The sequence below is a fragment of the Asterias amurensis genome, chromosome 18, assembly GCF_032118995.1.
Source record: "Asterias amurensis chromosome 18, ASM3211899v1".
NCBI lineage: Eukaryota > Metazoa > Echinodermata > Asteroidea > Forcipulatida > Asteriidae > Asterias > Asterias amurensis.
In genome coordinates this window covers 16,930,375-16,954,647 of record NC_092665.1, presented here as the reverse complement: position 1 = coordinate 16,954,647, position 24,273 = coordinate 16,930,375, and the positions used below count along the sequence as shown (strand labels likewise).

The 24,273-nt window shown below is 37.3% G+C and overlaps 2 protein-coding genes across 3 annotated transcripts in view; one reads left to right on the top strand and one right to left on the bottom strand.

Moving 5' to 3' along the window:
• Positions 1–15,900, bottom strand: part of LOC139950660 (eukaryotic translation initiation factor 4 gamma 3-like) — a 28,786-nt gene extending 12,886 nt beyond the window's left edge. Inside the window, exons 1-11 of one of the 2 annotated variants that reach the window (XM_071949440.1) lie at positions 15,813–15,900; positions 15,518–15,677; positions 6,900–6,969; positions 5,819–6,091; positions 5,392–5,565; positions 4,892–4,957; positions 4,236–4,368; positions 3,743–3,993; positions 1,670–2,564; positions 933–1,048; positions 114–417 (exon numbers count right to left, since the gene is read on the bottom strand). In XM_071949440.1, coding sequence (XP_071805541.1) covers positions 114–417; positions 933–1,048; positions 1,670–2,564; positions 3,743–3,993; positions 4,236–4,368; positions 4,892–4,957; positions 5,392–5,565; positions 5,819–6,091; positions 6,900–6,969; positions 15,518–15,606 — 2,371 coding nt within the window. In that variant the 5' untranslated portion in view covers positions 15,607–15,677; positions 15,813–15,900. The remainder of the gene's footprint in view (positions 1–113; positions 418–932; positions 1,049–1,669; positions 2,565–3,742; positions 3,994–4,235; positions 4,369–4,891; positions 4,958–5,391; positions 5,566–5,818; positions 6,092–6,899; positions 6,970–15,517; positions 15,678–15,812) is intronic. The other variant, XM_071949441.1, reaches the window with a different exon arrangement.
• A 740-nt stretch (positions 15,901–16,640) lies between these two features.
• Positions 16,641–24,270, top strand: LOC139950509 (lysosomal amino acid transporter 1 homolog). Its single transcript, XM_071949234.1, has 9 exons — positions 16,641–16,825; positions 16,950–17,043; positions 17,974–18,215; positions 19,356–19,485; positions 20,298–20,397; positions 20,872–21,107; positions 21,968–22,054; positions 22,423–22,593; positions 23,240–24,270. The coding sequence occupies exons 3-9, from the start codon at positions 18,013–18,015 to the stop codon at positions 23,351–23,353; spliced, it is 1,041 nt and encodes a 346-aa protein (XP_071805335.1). The 5' UTR covers positions 16,641–16,825; positions 16,950–17,043; positions 17,974–18,012; the 3' UTR covers positions 23,354–24,270.
• The last annotated feature ends 3 nt before the right edge of the window (positions 24,271–24,273 follow it).

The following is a 24,273-nucleotide window of genomic DNA, read 5'->3' as shown; positions in this document are numbered from 1 at the left end:
TTTTGGTTTTGAAAGCCCTACTCAGGGGCATGTTTTTATGAACTTAATATTTATTTGATTTCCAGTTTCCTCATAGCCTTTTCTGTTCATACTAATCCCCCTTCCTATCTTACCTTCCCTATAGGTGTACTTCAGCTGTATTTTGTTGTCTTTTAAGGATGCCTTAGGGTCCTCATCAGTCGCTTCTTCTTTGTTCTTAGCATTCTCAGATTCAACTTTCTCCTGCTCCTGTTTCTCTTTAGTATCCTCTACAACAACTTCTTTTTCCTCTGGATCCTTTTTCTTTCCCTCGCTGGATGGCACCTCTGCTGGTGTCTCTACTTTCACCTTAACCTCCTGAGTTGCATTAGATTCAGATTCCATCTCTGTCTTCTCAGCTAGTGTTGATTTTGTTTCTCTCTCTTCTGGTGCCTGTTTCTTCATTAAGAACGAGGTTAAGACATGTTAGTTTCTATATGTGTAGCTCTACTGTAACCATAGACATCCTCCACCGAGGTCCAGTTTAGTTCTAATCTACTCAGTTGGCATTGAAAAGGATTTTAAGGGAATGCATAGAGAGGTATCAATGTACATTCAGTTTGCGATGACACCATTTAAAAGTTTACTTTGCTGTGTAAATATTGTTATTTTGGAACTAGGTCTTGCTTTTTATTCTACTGTCACGGAGTAGATTTCAGAATTTGGAGACCACTTCTGAAAAGAACTGTCCTGCTTATTAACTACTACCCGTGCTAAAAAATAAAACGGCCAGGACTACTACTTTTGCTCAGTCGGTCCATGGGTATGTCTTCGTCTCGTTGTTAACTTAACTGCCGCAGGGCGCGTTCTTAATTGGTCTAGTTTGCTCTAGTCATCATCAGGAGACTGGCGATCAAGATGTCATAAAGATGTCTTTAACCCTGATTAAATACAATATGAAGTGTCAATCTTACCTCAGGTGCATCAGAGCGATAAGCCTCTAATTCATCTTCATCTTTCAAACCCTTCTTCTCAAAATCTTTAAGTTTAGTCTTCTGATTCTTCTTTTTAACGGGCTCCTTTGCTGATGCTTCAATGAAAACAAAATGATAAAAGCATCAGAGTCAATATTTAAAGTTAACAAAACGTCTTTCCAAGCATATATTTAACACATTTCAAATCACTCAACAGCAAAGTGCCTAGCAGAACAGGTTTAACCATCATTTGAACATTACAATAGGACTCTACTCTTCATTGTTGAAAGGGCAAGGGCACCAAGGCAAAGGGCACCCTATGAGGAAATTGTAAATTTTTAATGTACCATTTCAAGGGCACCAAGGCAATGACCAGGAGCATGAAGTTTCAGGCCTGCTATCAATTTGAATATAATAATAATTGACTCTGAACCTCTAGCTATAAAAGAAACCCAAGTATCCAGTGAGATCTCTTTTCGGTTGAAGAATCAATCATTACTAGGAGCAAATAATATTAACTGTGCATAGATTTGTGTTTCCATTACTGAAAGAGACAATATCAGATAGCAGCGTTGAATTTCATTCTTGAATGAAATTTCCTCTAGTAAGGGGCACTTCTATGAGGAAATTTCACAAGTTTGTATTGAACCTTTGCAAATGGCACCACATCAAAGCACCACAGCATTTGCTGTGGATTCCTTGAGTTATTTCTCTGTGGTCATAGCGATGTGACTAACCTGTAACAGTGGATGCACTACCCTCAACTGTTGCTGTTTCGCTCTTCTCTTTGCTGACAACTTGTGCAGTAGGTGCAATCACATCATCCTTGGCATCTTTGTTTACACTTTCATCAACTTGCTTTCCAACAACAACTTTAGAGTTCACCTCAGCTGGTTTTTGATCCTCTGAATCTTTAGTGGCAGGAGTGGGATTTGGCTGCTTAGCAGCTTCTGGGAGTGATTTCACATTCGTAGGAAGAGCACCTTTGTCAGAGTCACTACTCTCTGTTTTGAGTTCTTCCCTGCCTTGTGCAGGGTCAACTTGTGGTGGCATATCAGTTCTGGAGTCCAAAGCGGGTGTGGCTTTGGGCGCTGGTTCAACCACAGTAGGCTGTTTAACAGATTCACTGACAACTGTGGCTGCCTGTTCAAATGGTTTTGTGGAAGACACCTCACTGGGAGCTTGGGGAGTGGCTTGGACAATATCATCAGTCTTGGCAGCTGCCTCAGGCAATGCAGGGACCACTTGATCTTCCAGAGCAGCTTCTACTTTGACAGTTTTATTAGGAACAGCGACCACTACAGGAACAGCAGCAGGAACAGCAGGAACAGCAGGAACAGCAGCTGCCAAAGGATCAGGGATAGTTGCAGATCCTTGCTGAGACTGTGGCTCTACTGCTGGTGAAACTACCTCAGGAGGTGCACCTTTTATTGGTTCCTTGGCTAGTTCTCCCTCTGGCAGTGGATTCTGAGGGGGGATTACGCTCATTTGATTTGTGGCTGCTATTTGCGCTTCTGACGCATGTGGTGTGGGGGCATCGTGAGCTAAACGTGCAACTTGGGCTGCAAAGGTCGCTTGAATCGCAGCACGTTTCTCGTTGGCTTGATGATTCTGTGGAGGTGTTTGAGACTGCTGGATTAAGCAAAATAAAGGCATACAGACAAATCACATCACACGACAAGAAAAGCAAATTAAAATGTGATAAACTTAATAAAAAATAATAAAGCTTTAACTAAAACCTTATTAGACTGTGCAAGCTACACAGGTATCAAAGACTCGTAACAGAAATATATTTTTCTATTAAAAAAAAGTCTCATTTTGAATTCATTTTAAACTTAAGATGAGGCCGCTTACTTATATGATAAGTAAAAGTCAGTTGGGCAAAAGTCTAAACTGATTACAAATGATCTGAAAACAGAGATTAGGTCTTCTTCTCTAGTTTTTGTTACTAACTTATGTTTAATAGCTAAGCTTTACTTTCCAAAAAACTTGGTATAGCCACAACCCATGTTAAACTAAATGATTTGAAGAAACAAAATTAGAGTAAAACTCAAGATGGTTGGGAACAATTTGGTTCCAGAAGTTTGAATACATAAGAGACTTGCACAGTCTAAAGAGAGGCTACCGAACACGTACATAATACAAAATAATCAATACAAGATTGTACATCATTCTCAAGAAATAAATGAACATAATTGCACCAGAAGACAGACTCATAACCCTGCATTCTAAGCAACATCATAAATTGATAAGAAAAATCAAATATCTCAACATGAAGCGACCAAAGTAAACTCAGCACAGAGTCAGGTGAATGAATTCATCAACAAAGTTATTGAAGCTTGAATGACTCGCTCGTTCCGTTTCACTAATACAAAGATACAGATGTACATGTACACAACCATGCAGCTTTTAAGTATTTTGTTGAATTCAAATTCTTCCATATTAACAATAGTCTAGAAAAAAATCAAAGTCCAACAAGTTTTTAACAATGTATGCAGAACATGAACAGGTTCCTTCTGCAAATATCTCTATTTCAACTTTCCAATGCATCTCATGGACATTTTTTAAGTTATTTATATTTCTGGTGATTGTTTAGGGATGTTGTATTACAACCCCATCAGCAAGAAGCTGATCTTAAAAAGAGAAGAGCGACTTTGTCAAGTAGGGTGCATTTTATTACATTAGCATATTACAAATGGCAATCAAAGATATTTTTAAAAGACTGCCACTCACTAAACCAAACCAAAAAAATCAATGTCTTGACCAAAATAAAGTATGTGACCTGGGACAGTTAAAGAGAAGCGACTTACAGCTGGTGGGGTCCCTGAAGCACTTGATTGTCCAGAATGAGGCGAGGAGCTACCAGTCGTTGTCATGGAAGCCTCGCGGATGATCGTATCCGTGATATCCTGATTGGATTTGGGATCCACGATACGGATAAGGCTCTTTTTCTTTGGGGCGGCATTGTACTGGGGTGCCTGTGGGAGTGTGGCTGTGTAAGCCTGAGGCCTCATCTGGGGTTGGACAACCATTCCTTGCTGATTGCTCTGGAAAAATGTAGCTTTGGAAAAAAGACAATACTTGTTAGGGATAAAAAGTTGATTAACAAATTTGTTCAAAATATATATCTATAGAAGTCTTCCTCCCTAACCGCCACCTGACAGTTCTCTTTCAAAACTAACCACCAACTGAGAGTTCTCTTTCAAAACTTCCGGTATTTTCCACGCCAACATATCTCATAAATAATGGCCTTTAATGTTCTGCCCACCCTACCCTTGAAAAATAAAGTTTTTCTTTCTTTACCTCCTCCGGGCTGCAGATTTACTGGCTGTGAGTTTGAATAGTATGGTGGCGTGCTGGGTTGTGTATAGATCTGTCCCTGTGGATTCTGTTGAGTGAATTGAGGTCTCTGCTGGTACAATTGTCTTGGCTGGTACTGAATAAGCAAACAAAAATAGGTTCATTTAGACAATGGTGTTTTACAAAGTCGGGTGCAATTCCCCACCGACTACCTGTAGATCCAGTTTGATATCGAGCAAACCCTCAACATGGGGGAAAACTGCCTATCATTCCTACTTATAGCATGAGACTAGAAACACACTTCTGATTGGATTTAAAAAGGTATTTAGACAAGCTTCACATGAAAGCTAATTTAACAAGGCTTTCAATTTTACATTAGAAACATACAGTCTATTTTCCTTTAACAGACACTTGCATAAAACATTTTAAAGGGGGACTGAGTAAAAAAAAATTGCAAGTTTTGATAAAGAAACTGCTACATGTATATGGTGAACCAGAATTAAACAATCAATACAATCTGTATAGAAACAAGCTTCAAGGTTTTGGCCTTTGTCATAACACACTCACACTATGTAATACCTATTCTCAAGTGTGTTGCTCTTTAATTTTAACAAATAAAATTTGACAGAAATTTAAAATTCAAAGCAAAATGTGCATACTTGTGGCTGAGAAGGTTGACTCAAGTGTGATTGCTGCTGGTACACTGCTTGATCTCTTTGTTGATACTGCAACAGAAAACAAGAATGAGAAGAAAACCCAATCCAAAAAAATCTCAGTTGCAAATCGTCCGTCACTTTGACCTCAAAAATTTATGCTTTATTTTCTATCCATCAATTTTTTTTTTTTTTGGAAACAGATGGTGGATCACAACACCTCACCTAAAACAAAATCATTCACGATGAAACCGGGCTAAAGGTGGGGGGGGGGTGGGCTATAATGGTTCTTCATTCCTTCAAATTACTTTGTTCTGAGGAAGATCAGGAGGAAAAGGGGAGCTGGATTGATTCAAACAGTTTTATCTTTATAACAACCCAAGAGAATTAAACAAATTACTGATATGGCATTTGATATGAACATATTTGTCTGATTATTGGGAAGAGGAGCATGGAGAAGCAAAGAAGTTGGGAAAGTAATTAAGTTAGATCCATTTAATAATCACCTGAGACATATTAAGTTGCTGTTGCATCAAGGGTATGACAAACGGCTGGTGGTACTGGTTGATGGGATTCATCTGGCTTCCGGCCGTCATCTGCTGGGGTCCAGAACTCGGAGCTTGTTGGATTTGGATCGCACCACGTGGATTCTGCTGGTTACTCATCGGGACATACATCGGCTGTAAAAGGGTAAAACATCCATTTAGAATCAATTTATTTTTTCATTCTGCATTGTCCTTTTTCTGAATTATATTGTAGGAATGTTTAATTGTTAAAACACATCATTCACCAACTTGTTCCTAAGCTGATCAATGGCAATAATTAAACACTCCAAACTGATCAGAAAAAGAGTTGAGCACCTTTCGAAGCCAGGTTAAGATTTTCAAGTGTTTCCTTCTAATAAATTGAAAAATAGCACAAGTCACTACTTACTGCTCCTCTCTGCTGTTGTATCAAGTACGGTGGCTGAATGATCATCCCCTGAGGTGGCTGCTGCTGCTGCTGCTGCTGTACCACATTGCCTTGCTGGTGGGGAGAGGGAGCGAGACCTGGGCGGCTAGGTGCCCCCTTGTTGCTCATGTCATGGGCCGTACCAGTTGCCAGGCCCTGTGTGTTCACCACGCCGGGACTGGAGGATGGTGATGGGGAGGCTCCTGAAGGAATTCCCGAGCTCGGGACAGAGCCAGGATTTGGATGCCGTGTTTGCTGGAAATCAAACAACAACAACATGTTTAACTTGCCATCAGAAGTATTACTGCTTTTGTGTACAAGTCTTCTTTATTAAAAAAAATATGCTAACCAACAAGTACACATGTAGTATGCTCTAAAAGACAGACCATTTAATCGCAATTCTCCAGATTTTTCCCAAGGCCAACAAATTCAGAAAACACACCTATAAAGAAGGAAGAATGTCATGCATGATAAGCACATACTATCTTTCAAATACTTTCCAAGAAGAACAAGTAAGACTGAACAAATTAACAACAAAGGAAACTAATGAAGCAAAGTACAGTCTTTATTCTGGAGGTGAACTATTAGGAAACTTAAGCACAGAGAGTGAATTTCAAGTATGCATTGCTGACATGCCTTGACTGCTGAAGCTGTAACCTCACTCACAGGCAGTTCAACAACTACAGAATCATCACACTTGTAATTACAAAGTCGTTTTAGAAGACGTTACATAGACGTTCCAAAGAATAAGAGTTTCCTCGAAAGGGAAAAGCCAAAATATGGGTCAGAAATATTGTTAAAACAGTTAATATATACTTTTTTGTTTACAATCAAAAAACTATCACAAACAAAAATTAATTAAAACTTAGTATTAGTAATTTGCCATGCAAAACATCTGGATCTTACCGACTGGACATTCAAGGTGGTAATTTTGACCAATCCAAAACAATAATTTCTGACCAAGCAAGCACTCCGTTACCAATTCAGGGAGAACAACCAATACAAACAATAAGATGCACTTTAAGTTATCATAGTTGGTTAGTTCCAATGCTCAAGTTCTTACCGTGTTAGTGTAGCCAGGCCCTCTGTGTTGAAAGTCGTCTTGCCTGTGCAGTGGTGCCTGAGATCTTATACTGAACATACCATGTTAAGGAAGTTTTTTTCTTTTCTGATTTAATTATGGGGGGAAATGATGCTCTAATTTAATCTTCACCTTTAACTCATAACCTTAAACCCCTATCTTCACCTTTAACCTTTAACCCAGGGGGATAGACATTCTAAAATCTGGTATGAGGAACTTGCACTCAGGGTGCCAGACTTGACATCGAGTTGTGCTGCACATGGACCGAAAATGGCATCGTACAGTCACGTGACCAAAGACAACTGAGCCCTTTTTTGATGGCTCTGCTTACCGCAGAATTCTGCGCTTACGATCACGATTTCCCGCCAACGTGTAAGCGCCAAATTTCTGCGCTAGCCTTGTAAACGTAGAATGCCTAGGAATGCGGAGTACGCACACGCAGAAGCAAAAAATTTGCCGCTAACCTATGAAATACGCTTGCCGCAAGCAAACAATTCCCTGCTTCCGTAAGCGCCATTCTCTGCTTACGCTAAGCAGCGCCATGAAATTAGGCCCTGGTCTTTTCTAGTCCGTACTTTTTCAATACACAGCCCTTGTGAATCCTTCACTCTCCCAATATGATATAAGTCCAACAAGAGTAGACTCTGCAGGCATAGTGATAAAACACTGAAAGTTGTTACAGTTCATATGCAGTGTCGTGTACTCCATGTAAAGTGTCCTCTTCTATTGTACAATAGGCAAAAGGAATTACATAAAGTACGATTCTCTGTAACCTGTGCATATCTAGCCTGCCCTCTGGTTTCAAGGGTGTTCCCAAATGGCTTAACAGCTCAATTACATCTTCCCTAAAGTGCATTCAAACATGCACTAATCACTAGCTGTGGAAACATGATACTGTACATGTATGCTACACATAAACCTCATGTGAAGTCCTCACCATACACCAACAACACACACACAAAAATTAAAGGCCGCCCAAAATAATGCTGCAATGTTAAGTTTGTTATGTTCAATCTTTTAATTTCTTTCTTTTAACTTCTTTTTCCAGAAGCTTCATCATCCCCAGTTAAACGAAAACGGCATAAAATCGGATTTGATGAAAATAATTTAATTGTATTCTGCTGTGCACACTGTAATGGTCTTTCTGAATAGTGCACGGACTATTCCATTCCATCACAATAGAGACGACCCTAATCCAACAGAGGAATAATAGAAGCAATGCATTGTGTACATTTAGCATGACAGTCTCTTATTGTTATCCAAGGACAACAATAAAAACACTTTTCTTTTTCTTTTCTTTTCTTTTCCTCTCTATCAGAATATAAAGCAATAACACAAAAGCAGAATGTTTTAGTTCATGGGAGACGAGACGCATCAATAATGCAAAATGCAAACAAATCATTGCACATTTTGTAGGACAGTAGTCATTCAGTCAGAAATCTACACGGACTTCTATCTTCAACTCACAAAACCATTTCATGTACAGTATTATAAAATCATTCATTTACATGATAATGAAAAAGGGTGATTCCAAGCAAACATGGACATGACACCAAAAAATAAAAATTGTGTAACAACTTTCTTTCCAAGTAAAAGTTATAGCTAACATATGAAAGGAAACAGACATTAACTTTTTTTACACACTCTGTACCATTTTGTACAAATCCAGCTCATTTTTGCACAAGCTGTGAACAGACCCTAAATAGTGAGCACATTAAGGTGATTTCTTCAAAGTTAAATATTGTCCCCCACAAAGGTTCTTCCAGCAAAACTTTAACAGTTGTGATTAGCAGCAGGTACAACTATTTAAAATCCAGAAAGAATTTTAACTTGTGTTTCTCATTTAAGCAATATGTTAGTGTACTTGTGGGAGCTTCAACAGGGCGTAATGCGACTAACCGAGAGATGAAGTTATTTCAATTGCACGAAAAATCCACTGACTATCTTCATGGCAATTCAAAATATGCTTCTACCCTTATTACCAAGTCTGAAATGAGTAAAGAAATCAACACTCTAGTTGGTGTATTTTAATAACGAGTCATCAAAAAGTGTAATGCGACTAACCGGTAATGCGACTAACCATGCAATGTAATGCGACTAACTAAATCTTTTTTCAAGAGGAGGACGCTAAGAGGTCAGCAAAGCTGGATATCTTGGTTAAGACTTACTAGAGGATAATATTACATGAATTAAGAGATCTGGGGCTCTGCAGATGCCACTCATGCCCTACCCACAATGCATTTTTCCATGCTGAAAACTATAACATGTGTTGTACATGTGCCACTCCAATCTAGTTTCATCATTAACATATGAAACAAAATAAAGAAAAGCAACATTTCTGAGAATTTTGAGTAGAAAAGTGAAGTAATGGAACTAATTTACTCCACAAATTGTGGACATATGTACATGTTGTACCATTGCCTAGGCTGAAAAAGCAGAATGATGTTAAAATACAAGGAATTCAAGAAGAGCACAGAAAAATCTCCCAAAAGAGCAAACAAAAGCAAAAAGCTGATGTCCTCTTGCCACCATTTTCCTTCAGAAAGCAGAAACATGATAACTACAAAATGCTGCCTTACAAACCAGGGTAGTGATGCAAGGGTAACAATGCATGGTCAGTGGTGTGTGGTGTAACATGCAGTGAAATGTATCCAGGTAAAGTCGAGGAGATGGGTGATCAAGAAGGTTTTTTGTTTTGTTTTTATACACTTTTTCGACACAAAACAAATGGTTTGTTGCATTGAGGAACCTGTGATAACCAACAAGGCCATTTTAAATTCACAGTCCACTTTTAAACAATAACCCAAACTTTGATTTTTCAGGGACATGGTTACATGTATGTAAGTCACTTTAAATCTACGATTTTCTTTTTGTTCAATTCCTACATACTCGGCAAAATATTTAACATTTTATGTTGAATGCACAACTCTGAAAATAAAGGTGGTCAGTAAAATGGGAAATAATAATATTTCCGAAAAATGTAAGTTTGCTTTTCTGAAAATACACATTTCAGCCTTGTTTCTAAGATTTTTCAGAGAAAAGGCGTTATTATTTTAGTATTTCAGTTTGGGCTCCATTGGGCTTGGCTTAAGTGGCCGGACAAACTGTAATGCGACTAACCGTAATGCGACTAACCATGGTTTTGCCACGTAAATCTAAAAGTTCAAGTTGCTGACTATTTATAAGTATCCTGCTGGATACTAATGTATAAGAGATGTGTGCTAAACGTAGTAAAACCTTTGCAAGTTTTTTAGTTTGAGGAAACTTTTGAATTGAGACAAGTGTATTTTTTATCATGTCCTTTTTGTGTAATGCGACTAACCGCTTTTTACAAAGCTTTAACATCCAGAGTACAATGCCCACAACATTTTTAATATCATCACTTCAAAGCCTTGGGTGTCAAGTACAAATCAGTCTATAAACTTAGTGGAAATAATATCTCACATAGAACTACTAGCACCAAGATCAAGAAATTACACTAAAAAGTGTAATGCGACTAACCATGGAATCGCCCAAAACCTTTTTAGGTGAGACATTAAACATAAACAATAGTTTTCATAACACAAAGACAGATGACACTGTAGGCTATTATAATCAAATAATTACCTATTCCCAGTGCATTATCAGCTTACTGCATTAGGTCTACAAGGTATTGTGCAATGACAATCTTAACATACAAACCAAATACCAATATAACCAGGTGTTTAAAAAAATGGAACTGGCTTTTAAAATGTAATTAAACAGCCACTATTGATATATATGTCGAGTTATTTAATCCTTCATTACATGTATGTCCAATGCCAATGAGTGGCAGATGGTTCTTTAAGGAAACAAAACCAGAGAAGAAACTATTAATAATCTCTGAAATGTTTGGGAATCATGTCAAAAACCTATGAAGCATGTGATTTATTCCTATTGCAAACAAATAGAATAATATTCCTCAGGAGAGTCAATGCAAACACCTAATAGATGGGAAAGTGAACCTCATTAAAGTTAAACTTTAAGCTGACCCTTAACCTGATTGAACCTCAAATTGAACATCATTTGAATTGAATTGAAATGGTTTATTAAAATAAAAATCACAGCCAGTAGTAGGACCATCCATCAATCAATCAATCAATCAATCAATCAATCAGTCTATCAGTCAATCAGTCAATCAATCATAACCAACCAGTGCACTGAAGTTCATTAAAGCTGTTCGTTTAAACTGGACCTTGTTAAACTGCATTTTAGCTAGATCCCTTTTAAGGTAAACCTATATACAGCTAAGCCTCATTTCAGGCAAACCACATTTAAGTTCAGCTTGGGACCTCATTAATTGGAAATAATTAGTTTTGTCATAGATCCCCCTTCCCAGAAGCTTCCAAGAGAACTGCAGGGACAGCGATGTGAACATGCAGTATATACAAAGATCACTGTTGAAACATTTGTGTCCCAAACGCCCTTGCTGTTAAATATCCTTGCTATCTAACCCATGTACACACCCTGTACATTTAGGCGATGCACCCTTCAGTTTAAGTGAAAGGGAAAGAAAATTGACTGAAGATGTTGAGCAGTGATCCCATCATATATTTCACTGTCTAGATGAAGACAGCGCTCTAACTGCAGGCCCCTTGTGGGCATAGCTGACCGCTGCATGAACTCATTCAAAACTACCGTCTTGTTATGAATTATTCATGAGGGAGTAGACGGAGGCAGCAATAACATCCAGAACAAGCAGGAGTGTGGGTTTAAAGGAACACTTTGCCTTGGATCGGTCGAGTTGGTCTTTGAAAGGCGTTGTCAACTGTCTGTTATAAAATGCAGATTATCAGAAAGATATTTTAAAAGTAGAATATAATTATCCACACAGTATCACTTGAAATTGCATGGTTTTCCTTTTACCTCGTTGACTAACACTGTAGGCCATTTATGGGACTCAAATTAGTGATTCCCATAAATGGTTGACCGTGTTAGTTCGCAAAGTAAAAGGAAAACGATGCAATTTCACGGCATATTTGTGTTGATCATTGTATTCTACTTTAAAAACATCTTTCTAACCATATGCATTTTATAACAAATGGGTTACAAACGCTTTTCAAAGACCAACTCGACCGATCCAAGGCAACGTGTTCCTTTAAGGTTTTCCAGCTTTCATGTGTGTTTTTCAGGTTAGTTAAAAAAAAAAAATTATATCTTAATTTTATTTTGTCTTCAGTCATATTGTAGCAATGAGTAGGAGACGGATGAGACCATGTGTTATTCTGATTGGATTTGATCTAATGTGTCCTGTTCGATACAGACAGGAAGAAACAAGAAGAAGACATTTTTGGTTAATTGAGCATCATGATCAATTCCTTAATGATGGAATTAAGATTAACATAAATCCTTACTGGAAAATGCATCAACTGGAAAATGCATCAGCTGGAAAATACATCAAATTCTTCCAACAAGTTGCAACTAATTGCACCTCAATGTCATAATATAGTGCAAAATGACCCTGTTAAAGAGGCAATTATTAGATGAATTTGGGGTGGCTCTAATACTACACAGTCCAGATTTCAGTGTGCAAAGTTTATATTATTTGATTACTAAAATTTCAGTAATTCTGTGAATACCAAAATAATTCCGTAAATATTTTGGCAACAAACAAATCATAACCAGTGCGCTTAATGCCAAAGTACTGTATCAATCAGAATCGATCAAGAATTGGTTTATAGATTTTGATTTGATAACATTCAGCTCTTGACTTGAGTTTTATTTCAGAACCAAGTCCATCAAAATCAAGTGATTGGTTGACATGGAGTGATTACTATTTTGCACAAACAAGTGTTAGTGGTGGTGGGGGTAGGACAATACATATTTAAGGGCACAAATAAGGACAAGAGAGCAAATCGTTTTGTCTGTGGCATCTTTAAAAATTCATCTAGCCTTTTGCTAAGGCTTGATGTTGAGTGGTACATTTGAGTTTAAGAGATAATTTGACATATCACCTACTCAAAAGTTATGATGACCAACAGAGACAATCTATTTATTACCAGGCCCAACACCTCATAAGCACCAAGTACAGGATATTGAATTAATTATCTCAAACTTTATCAAAACCTACCAGGAGCTATAGGAACAAAAACACTTCCCACTGTAACATTCTTTCTGAGCTGCGACCAGCCCCCACATAACTTCCTCATCAAAATTGTTTGCACATAAACTGTACTTCTTACATATAGCCTAATGTAATAAAACATACTAATTCAGTTTCATGCTGGCTAATGTGTTTGATTTGTTTGGGTGATTTGTTGTTATTGCAGATCATTTAAAAGGTGTATGTAGCATTGTTTGGAAGTTAATACCAAATCAATGCTGGTTAGGATGAGGTATGAAATAAGATAGTTGTGAGAGGGGCAACATTGGGATAAAATACCACGAGTCATAAGTTTGCAATTGAACCAGTTTTATAAACATGAAGTTTAAAACCTCTGACAGTAAAAAGTTAGCAAGGAAGATGGGGAACTGTTCTACATTTTGCTTTGTTTTCTTACTCTGTTCTTACCTATTTTTCATTTTTTTTAGGTACTGAATAGAACAAGGAAGTTAAGATGCATATCCTGTGTTGCCAACAAAGACTTAGACAGTATGTCAACCAATTTGTGCTTGGTGACATTACATCAAGACACCTCAGAAATTTTGTTTAACAAAAAGGGGTGATATTTTAATGTATGGAAAACTGTGAATAAACAGGATATATTACACACTGAAGATTACAATTTACTGCATGCCATTGTCATTAGTTTCATAAAAGCAATTTTTTTAGGCAAAAACTTGGTTGTGTGAATACATTGTAGGATCACACAATTCTTTAAATCCTTCAAAGAAAAGTGACTATTTTCAAATAAACTTCTTTATGTCCTCAACGAACACCACAACAAGATACAAACTGTTAACAGGAACAGTATTAGTAAGTGAACCCTGAAAAAACGTTATATCAGTCTCTACCAATAAAGAGTTTTCCAGGACAAAAGGTCACTGGCTACATCACAAAGCCGTAGGATGTCATTTTGGGTTTTGAGGGAGAGCTGACGAACATTGTGATATTTCCGTAGAATGTCGAGTTAGTTAGTTACAGCAAACATGAGAGTATTTTGAGCGGGTGAGTCAGGATGCATGCAAAGCACATGTCCGAGCAACACTCTTACACTAAAAAAGGGGGCGTGGCAGAAATATGTTACACACTGTCTGATGTTCAACTAGGGAATTACCTACAAAGTACAAACAATAAAATAATATGTTCTCATGAAAAACATAGCAAAACTAAACAAAACAAAATCAACTGTCATCATATCGAAACAGTTCATAGAATTTCATTTTTAAAATTTTAGGATTAAAAAAGGAATCTTACTTCCAGTCCACAACCAATTCCATTATTTAATAACCCAGGTCTACATTATAAAAACCTGTGCGCATTGAGTTTTTCCTCTGCTGTGTTATGATATTCAGGGCTGTATGCTTTGTTTTTGAAAGGGTAAGGGCACCAAGGCATTTTCTCTTTGGCAAAGGGCACCCTATGAGGAAATTGTAAATTTCTACTGGGCACCAAGGCAATGGCAAGGGGCAACGGAGGCAATCGCCTCCGTAGCCTCCGTGAAGTATCAGGCCTGATATTGCACAAAACTAATCTAAACAAAAATCATATCATTCGTGGTTGTTTTAAGATTAGGAAGAAGGGACATGTGATGAGACTCAAATAATTATAAATTTTAATTTTCATGCAAACTCATTGAGACAAATTGATTTTAATAAAGTCTACAGGCAGCCGGGTCATCCACTTCATGAAAAATAGAAGGTAGTCTAATTTTACTACAGAACAATTTAAAAAAAAATTAACAATTAATAAGTTAGTTGTACAAAACACTAATTAATTTGGATAACTTTCCGTATGGCGCCACCACCTTTTCACTCATTTTTACAAAAAGGGATATATCAATCAGGTAAATTAGATACTATATTATTTTATTTCGAATGAAAAAGTGGTGGCGCCATACGGAAACTTTTCCATTAATTTTCCCAGCAGATGATGAGACATTGATTAAACCAAAATTGATATTTCTGCAGTTGTTGAAATGTTGAAATAGCTCAAATATAAGCACGAAAAGAGGGTATTATACAATTACTATTCAGCACCTGGCTGTACCAGGCTGGGTGCATACATGCACCACCACCACTAGCACTCAGACAAACATGCCAGAGATAGTCACACACGACCGCACACCACTCACTCGGCACACAGTCTCAAAAATGGTCCCATTCTTCCAAGAAGAAGAATATTTACATTGTTCTCAGAAGATAATACGTAATCAAGTAATAATCTACATGACTGGTTTACTATGGGTGTTTGTTGTCATCTTTAAATAAGCAAAACAGTCATGATTTCGCAATCGCAATCGCCAAAGTCGGCACATATGGAAAACAGACTAGAAAGGGAATGAACCAAAACAAAATGGCCGAACACCGGGTAAGCCCGTTCGCTCCCTTAGACAAAAATGTGATTTAAAGTAAATGGGTGACATTTAAAGTAAAGAGGGGCTACGATCATATAGTTTATGATGTTAGAAGTAAAAAGATACTGTGGTTGTTGCCGATAACCAATACTTGGCTGAATCTGCGGCTGTGGCACACCTGGTTTGTTGGGCTGCTTGTGAGAAGAAAAGCTCATTGCAACGTGAACTTAGACACGGTAGTCCTGTATAAGGACTCGCCGTTTTCGCCTTTTCTTGGCGTTATCTCCTGTAAAATAAGAAAATATTACACTGATAGAATAGATAATACATTTTTTCTTACCACAAATGTCAAGGAGTTCATAAAAGGCTTGTAATTGGGAAGGATGTCGTGTGATTTAAACAGAAAATACACATGTCGTACCTAAGCTTGCCTTAGCCGGCTAGGAGACGAAGACAAAAAGTTCGGGTATGTTCGTGTAATGTTCGGAAAAATACGTCATGGAAATTGCTCAATATGGACGATGGTGGCGCTATAATTATGGCAGTTAAAATAATAGGCGGGGCTGGGGTTGGGGTGTGGTAAAAAGTATAATATAATTTAGCGAAATTGCATAAGAGTATAACATTCAAAATTAATTTGCATGGCCCAATAACCTGTACTACTAGCTAACAAGAATATTGGGAGCAGAATTTACCGGGGTTTATACCCAGCCCTCGTGCAGCAGTAGCGGGGAAAATAGGGGTGGATGGGGTGTACTTATTATCGGGGCGGGGTAGTTAGTTAGGGCCTTACCGGCTTTTGGGGCTTTCTTCGTCTTCCTATACGAGTACAAGCCTGGTAAAATAAGTTTCTTTTTTGTTCGGCAAATTTTTTCGAAAACAAATCCATTATTCTATTAATAATATTTATAGAATATTACCATATTCTTTCCTTCATTACTACTTTTAGGCCAAACAAAATTGCGGCTTGCCTATAATATGAATACATTTTAAATAGTCGTATAAATCTGATATTAAAACAAACCAAAGAAAATTGTACAAAGAAGGAAAAGGGAAGGCGAAAATTTAATTACAATTATTATGTTTTGATTGTTTACTTTTTTCTTTTTTTCTGCCCAAGACATAGAAATACTAAACCCGGGTTCTATTCCCCTATGACCAAAAAGATAGTGTCTGTCGCCCTCGCGCGGTAGACGAGTGAGAGCTTTATAATGTCGCATGACAAAAGTTCACGTGACTGAGGCGAAAGTCTTGTTGATTGTTCTCGTCTAGTCTCTCTCAGCTGGGTAGCTCTCTCTCTACACATGCTCTACACTATGCACGTCAAGACCGTCCTTCCGGCGGATTTTGGTGTCCACTCTCCACTTTAATAGTTCAAAACTGGAGAACAGACGTTTGGTAGCGTTTGTCGTGGGGACTGGGGATGTTGTGACAGTGTGTATCTATTAATTAGGCAGCCAACCAACCAACCATTAACCAACACATTTTTTGTTGACAGCAGCTAGAAATAGAAGTGTTATTTTAACTTGTTATTAATTTAATTTAATTACGACATCAGTCATCACCACCGGTCACCGCAGAGACCAGAGAAGGCGAAATAAAATTCGTATCGTGTTCTGTTGATCGTCGTCTTATACTTACACTACACTTCGGTAAGTAAACTACTATATTCTCCCTAATTATCTTCATTTGGAAAAGTTTCCGTAGGGCGCCACCACTTTTTCATTCGAAATAAAATAATATAGTATCTAATTTACCTGATTGATATTTCCCTTTTTGTAAAAATGAGTGAAAAAGTGGTGGCGCCATATGGAGGGTTATCCCTTCATTTGTTAAAATATGAAGCAAGTATGCAAACATATACTAAAACATAACATGGAGGTAGAAATCTACCTCCATGATTAAAACTTCATGGACAAAAATGGACATTGAAATTTTCTCATCCCACACCACACACCAATCTTTGATGGCTTCAACTGATCCCATTTGTTTTGAGTTTTTCCTGTTTTCAAGGCAAGAAAGTATGGTTTCCCGTAGTTGCTATAACGTAACCCTCCTGCCGACGGCGTAGAGGGTTACATTATCGCAACTAGGTTTCCCGGTGAAGCCATACATGGAAGAAACATCTGCAATGACTACAAGTGTTCTGTGAGACTCTGTGTATGACTCTATAGCCAGCAGTTGTCTTCAAACAACTGCCGTCGGCAGGAGGGTTACGTTAGGGCATGGTTAGGGTTACGTTATCGCAACTTCAAAAACAGCAAATAATATAAACCAAAGAATTGTTGTAAGGAAGAAATCACAGAAAAAAATACTTTACAGGGTCAGGGACACTAATTTTCATTAGATTTGATCATCGTGCATGTTATTGTGAATTGAAAAGTGTTTGATATAATCGAGTGGGCGATTTATTTTAAATGGCCCCCACATTGACAAGTCAAACCACAACAAATTTGTCTAGGGACTGTTTGCATAACGCGCAGGGAGGTAATCAATTTTAGGGACATCTTGAAAACAGGACATTCTTCCTACGATAATTTTCCGAATGAAATTATCAATTTTTATTTTTATTTTATTTACAGGAAGGATTTCATCACAGATTCCTTTTGGAACCCTTCAATATGTCACTTGGTCTTGACTTTGACCCTTCAGTGTGGGGACCACACCCTCATCCACTCCCCGATCCAGACGTAAACTGTACCATATTAGGAGGTGTACCTTGGGTGTGGCATATATTCCATGAGTGCGTTGTGGATAATGTTCAGTATGCTGGATTCTTTCTGGGTTTAATTTCCATCCTATGCTGGTTGGTGGTGTTTCTTCCGTGAGTAGTTCACCTCTTGCAATTTAATGTTCAAAGACTATTATAAGAAGCTATACTCTGTTTGCATATTGATTGGAATAGTCTTCTCCTAAACTAGGCCCAGAGAGGTACAAGAGGCAGATTGTCCATGGAAAATCAATTAGGCTTTTTGAGATAAGGTGGGCGCTATTTAGTTTGGGTGTATACAAATTTACCCAAACCCATAGTGTCACCATATCTCAAATTGGCTTAATGGTGTAGACCAAATGATGTGTTGGTGACCTTCATAACCTGCCATGACCTCAATTGGTCTCCTCCTATGACCTCCAACCCATGCAGTGTGTACTGCATAGCTCCATGCCCTATGACCTCCAACCAAAGCATTGTGGGCTGCATAGCTCCATGTCCTATGTATCTGCACAACCTACTTTTTAAGGTTAAAGTACTTTTTATTTGAATGAGTCACTTTTCAATCTATTGTTTCAGTTAATCAGTAACTTTTGACAACAAACAAGCACTCTTATCCCTCAAAGTTGTCAAACACAGCTGTTTGTTGAAACCGACATTCCACCAATTGTTCAGTTAAGAAGCTATAATCTGAGCCCAGTCAACAAAATGCATTGTTTCTCAGTTCATCTTGCTCAATCTGCCTCAAGTGTAGAATTGCTATGTTCAGAAGTTTAAACGGTTAGTCCAAAGTTGCTGTAAATTTAAAAATAATGCGTTCAATTTACTTGGATACTTGTAACACAAATATAGTGTACAGTCGACATCGGTTGCCCAAAGAAGCATCCAAGATGCCTCCCTGTCTAATACAGCCATGTTCTAACAATTTGTAATTCTATTTGATGATATTTAAGTGGGTTTTTTCCTTTATGCTTTTCACCTCTGTTGACCAGTTTGATTCCCGGACCAAAGCCTTGCATGTGGATTGGGTTTTCAGTGTCTACCTGACTGCATTTTAGGGTTTTCCTCCCAACTCGTCGCCACTGTCCTCTTTACAAAAGTTGGTGCAATGTTTCCGTTAGGATGCTGTGCAGTGTTTCTTTTTCTAATTTTGATATTCTGGCTCATGTAGTTATATAATCCAATGCTTTACTGTACACCATTTATTATCTAATTAAATTGTGTCCATTTTTTTTTGGGTTGTTCCTACTGCAGACAATTCTACGATGCTTATAAGACTGGTCATATGGACGAAGCTATTTCACCAGTCTTCCTTTTCTTGTGGTTGCTAGGCGATGTATCTAATCTCACCGGTAGTGTGCTAAGTAAGCAACTTGGTACACAGGTAAAGTGACTGTCATTTGTCTTCAAGGCTGACATAACTTTGTCATGTTTTTCATGCAACAATAGCAAAAATGTGCCAAATGGAAAAAAGTAATAGTCTGTTGCATTTAGCAGTTAACTGTGCGGCATTTACCGGGGTTCATAATAGCTTTGGCATGTCAATGTACAATCCAAAGTTCCCATTAAACTTCAATGCTTATTGGTGCATTTAGTTTGGTGACTACCTAGTGCCAAGGCTTGTGTAGACCATGCAGTTCACTTCAGAATGTAACATAATCATCTGTTGCATTTTACTGCAGTAAGTGGGGTTTTCATTTCAACTGTATTGCATTTAGCTGGGTGCCAAAAACTTATGGTGAACAGGATTACCAATTACGAAATTTATACCCAAACTCCAACCTCATGAACAATGAAGAAAGATAGCACAGCTGCAATGTTCTTAAAAAACAGTTTCCATTGCTTTACATCTAGTCATAGTACAGTAATCAAACATGAACAACCCAGGACCCAATTTCATAAAGCCTGCAAGCACAAAGAATTGCTTAGCACAGACAATTATTGCTAGTTGGAAACAGGCTACCAGCCAAAATTACATTAAGTTTACTCTATTGTGACTGGTGCCCCACTGTGACTGGTCCATACAAGTTTGCTAACCAGTATTTTCTGCTAAACAGCTTTATGAAACTGTGTCTTACAGGAATCATGTGTGCTTGATGAACTGTATATCGTCATCGCCAATTGTCAAATACGATCTTTTTATGATTTGACTTGTGGTTCATTATCTACATGTACTTCATTTTATTTCCTATGCAGATAGCTGTAGCATATTACTACATAGGTATGGATTCGCTAGTCATACTACAGTTTACTTACTACTACATCAAGAATAAAAGAAGGCGGCAGCTCACAGAAGGTTAGCTCTCGAAGAGAAATTCTTCTGTTTTTTTCCTTTTTATTAAATTCAATTTATTGGTTTGTTTGTTTTATGGGAATTTAATTCTTTGTGAAATCTTCCTTGTCAAAGCTTAGGTTCAGAAAGTGGAAATGGCTCGTTCTTATATTCAGTGGTTTTATCAGATATTGTGGGAACAAAGGTCAATACTAAACAACACGTTATCATCAGTTTATTGGTTATTGACCTTGATTTCAACTGCATATCATATTAGTTTATTATTTCATTATTCAATCAATTGTTGCCATAGAATAGATTGGAAGTTGTTAAACAATGGTTTCTGGCCCACAATGGATGTATTCAAACTTGTTCAAAAGGTGGAATTTTGTTGTGAGTCTATTGCACTTTAATACTTATTGTTTTATTTCAATAATATTCATAATTATCTACAAAAGAAAATTAACATCATTTATAACAATGTATTTATGAATTCAGGACTTCAGAGAAGCTATGATACATGTAATGAAACTAAGCCACAAAATAGTCAAGTTATATTCGGCATCGGAAGTCTTCTTATAATGGGTGGAACCAGCTGGTTATCCTTATCACCATGGCAACAACAACAACCAACAATGCATGATGGGAGCTGGAGGTCAGGAAGATCACTCCTTGGTGTAGAGACTACTATATGTCAAGTACCGTTCTTTGGAACTGGTAAATGTTTATTTTATGTGAGTATTAAGGTTTGGGGGAAACCATTTTGGAGTAGAGACTACTATATGTCAAGTACCGTTCTTTGGAACTGGTGAATGTTTATTTTATGTGAGTATTAAGGTTTGGGGGAAACCATTTTGGGGTAGAGACTACTATATGTCAAGTACCGTTCTTTGGAACTGGTGAACGTTTATTTTATGTGAGTATTAAGGTTTGGGGGAAACCATTTTGGGGTAGAGACTACTATATGTCAAGTACCGTTCTTTGGAACTGGTGAATGTTTATTTTATGTGAGTATTAAGGTTTGGGGGAAACCATTTTGGAGTAGAGACTACTATATGTCAAGTACCGTTCTTTGGAACTGGTGAATGTTTATTTTATGTGAGTATTAAGGTTTGGGGGAAACCATTTTGGGGTAGAGACTACTATATGTCAAGTACCGTTCTTTGGAACTGGTAAATGTTTATTTTATGTATTATGGTTTGGGGGAAACCATTTTGGAGTAGAGACTACTATATGTCAAGTACCGTTCTTTGGAACTGGTAAATTTTTATTTATGTGAGTATTAAGGTTTGGGGGAAACCATTTTGGAATTTGAGAGAAACCATTTCATTAGCAACCTAAGTTAGCCCTCTTCTATCCAATTCTGTGGATGCAAAGGCTTTGTTGACTTGAGGAACTCTTGACGGGCAGCATTTTGGTCTAAGGACTACTCCATCTTCTGACTATGCTTCACATGGAATCTTCTTCTTTATTTTCTTATTGTTGTCTGCACAAATTGCCTCAGGAGAGTTGTTTTTATGCAGTCCCACATGTATCGCTAAATTATGCACTTTTCCAGCATGATCTTAAACATTTATTGTTTGATTTCTTTCAGGATGACATGGAAATAATTGGCTACTCCAGTGGATGTATTTCCGCTGTTTTCTATTTAGCGTCCAGAATACCTCAACTTTATAAGAATGTAAGTTCACAATTATTAGCCATTGACAATGTTTAACAATGTTCAATAATAAACCGATCGGGGGAATTTTAAATGATTGGTGTTAAAGTAAAGTTCAATGCCATTGAGTAATTAATTAGATAAAAATTTGAATTTATACCATAATTTGTGTTTACCATGAATTGGTGTAGAATATCATCAAAAAGTTATTATTATGATTTTCTTGGATTGAGGGTGAATATGTAACTTTAAAAAGTATGATTCATTAAATGTTGGACCACAAGGGTACTTAAAGAGGCCTTGAGATAGTTGTTCTGTATCACTATATCGTTCTGTTTCTTAACTTGCTTTCATTATAAATAAAAGATTTGTGTTTTGTGTTTTTGCAGTTCAAACGTAAGTCTACTGAAGGTGTAGCCGTCATGATGTTCGTTCTGACTGTCTTAGGGAATGTATTCTATGGTCTCTCAATCATAATGGAAAATACAACTCCCGTCTTCATCGTACGACATTTACCATGGCTTGTGGGTAGCCTTGGAACACTCTGCTTTGACTGCATTGTATCCTTTTTTTTTTAAGTTATGTTGGGTATCTCAGGCTGACAAACTTATTATGATCAGGGTTCTTGACATGTTGAGTGACAGATTGGTGATAAATTTGGTCAAACTTTGTGCATTTGCAAACCAAGGTTTGTATGAATGTTTAAGACCGAGTAATTCATATCAACCAGTTATACAAATCTGGGTAGATGTATGTAAATGTTGTTTAGTACACTTCAACTTACATCTTAACACCGACTCAGAATCAACTTTATTTTGGGAGCAAATGCAATCCTGTTTGCCACGTTATGCAAAGTACTGTCCCTTCTGATTGGCCCTTGTAGTTCATATTATCTTATCCCTTTACTGTTACTGTTCCTAAGACTAGTACTGTGAGACATTGGGCAAGGTTTTCCCTCCAAACTGCCAGCACTCAAGCACTTTCTACCATTTTCCTCCACCATCTTACCATCTACTGTAGTTTAAGAGAAATGTGAACCGATGTATTCTCTCCTAACCCTAACTACCTTATGACTTTGTCTTGGGTAATGTTTACTAAACAGAACTTACTAGTAGATGCTAGTAATGAGTGGAACTCAAAGAGTGTCTTGGTATTAGTTCCATGGAAACAATCGGATACATATTTCCTTAATAACAACTAAACAAGATGCTTTTACAGTTCCGTCTGTATAGAATGACTGACGTAATGAGTGAAGACGAAGCAAGAGGACTTCTTACTCCAAATGTTCGATCAGATGATGAAGGGTTCTACAGAAACTGAAGGGAAAGACGACTTGAAGTTGACACAGCTGAGTTTGTTTTGTTGTTGTGGTTTTTAGATTTTGTTTTCTTTGACAAAAGATGATAGTGTAGCAACAAACTTTATATTCAAAGTGGAAACACTAGTAATATCTGTTTATACAGATACATTGGTAGTTTGAAGTCACTGCCAAAACAAATGTCCCCTGTGCAAGCAACTTTTTTACTTGTTTTGTTTCTAGGGATCGTCAAATTTAACAATTTTACAATTATCAATACAGCAAAATCAGTCTTGAATAATATTTTGTTATTCTATTAGCAAAAATAGTTTTCTTTCTTTTTAAAGGTAGAATTCAGGTTTTAGGTGGTTTCAGTATTTTTATTGCAACATTTTAAAATGTGTTTAATATATTTTAAAACTGTGCCAATTTTTATCAGGTCAAGATTCAGGTGAAACTTAATTACAAAAAGTTCAGCATCTCTTGACAGCAGTTAAGATTTGATATGTGAAGATTTTTAATACTTGCCAATACAGCTCAATTCTTGCAAATGGCTTAACTTCTAATTCTGGAAGAAATACTCTGCTGCCCAAAACATCTTCCGAGTATGTTGCTGTTATAGATCCATTACTCCCAGTACTTTGTACACACCAATCTTTTACAATGTTTTAACAGTTTAAGATTAACCAGTGTGTACTGCCTTGTCAAAGGCAATTCTATATTATATATTTTCAAGTTAGCTTGTTATGTTATTTTAAAATGGGTGACCAAGTTTTTTTTCCTCCAGTTCAAGGGAATATTTTGTTTATGCATGTACTGCCCAATTGTATGAAGAGTAGCTTGTATAAACATTCGTAAAGCATTATTAATTGGTTATTAAAAAATTGAGGTGTGTGTATTTTTATGTTATTCACTTACAATAATTGTGACAAATACAACTGCC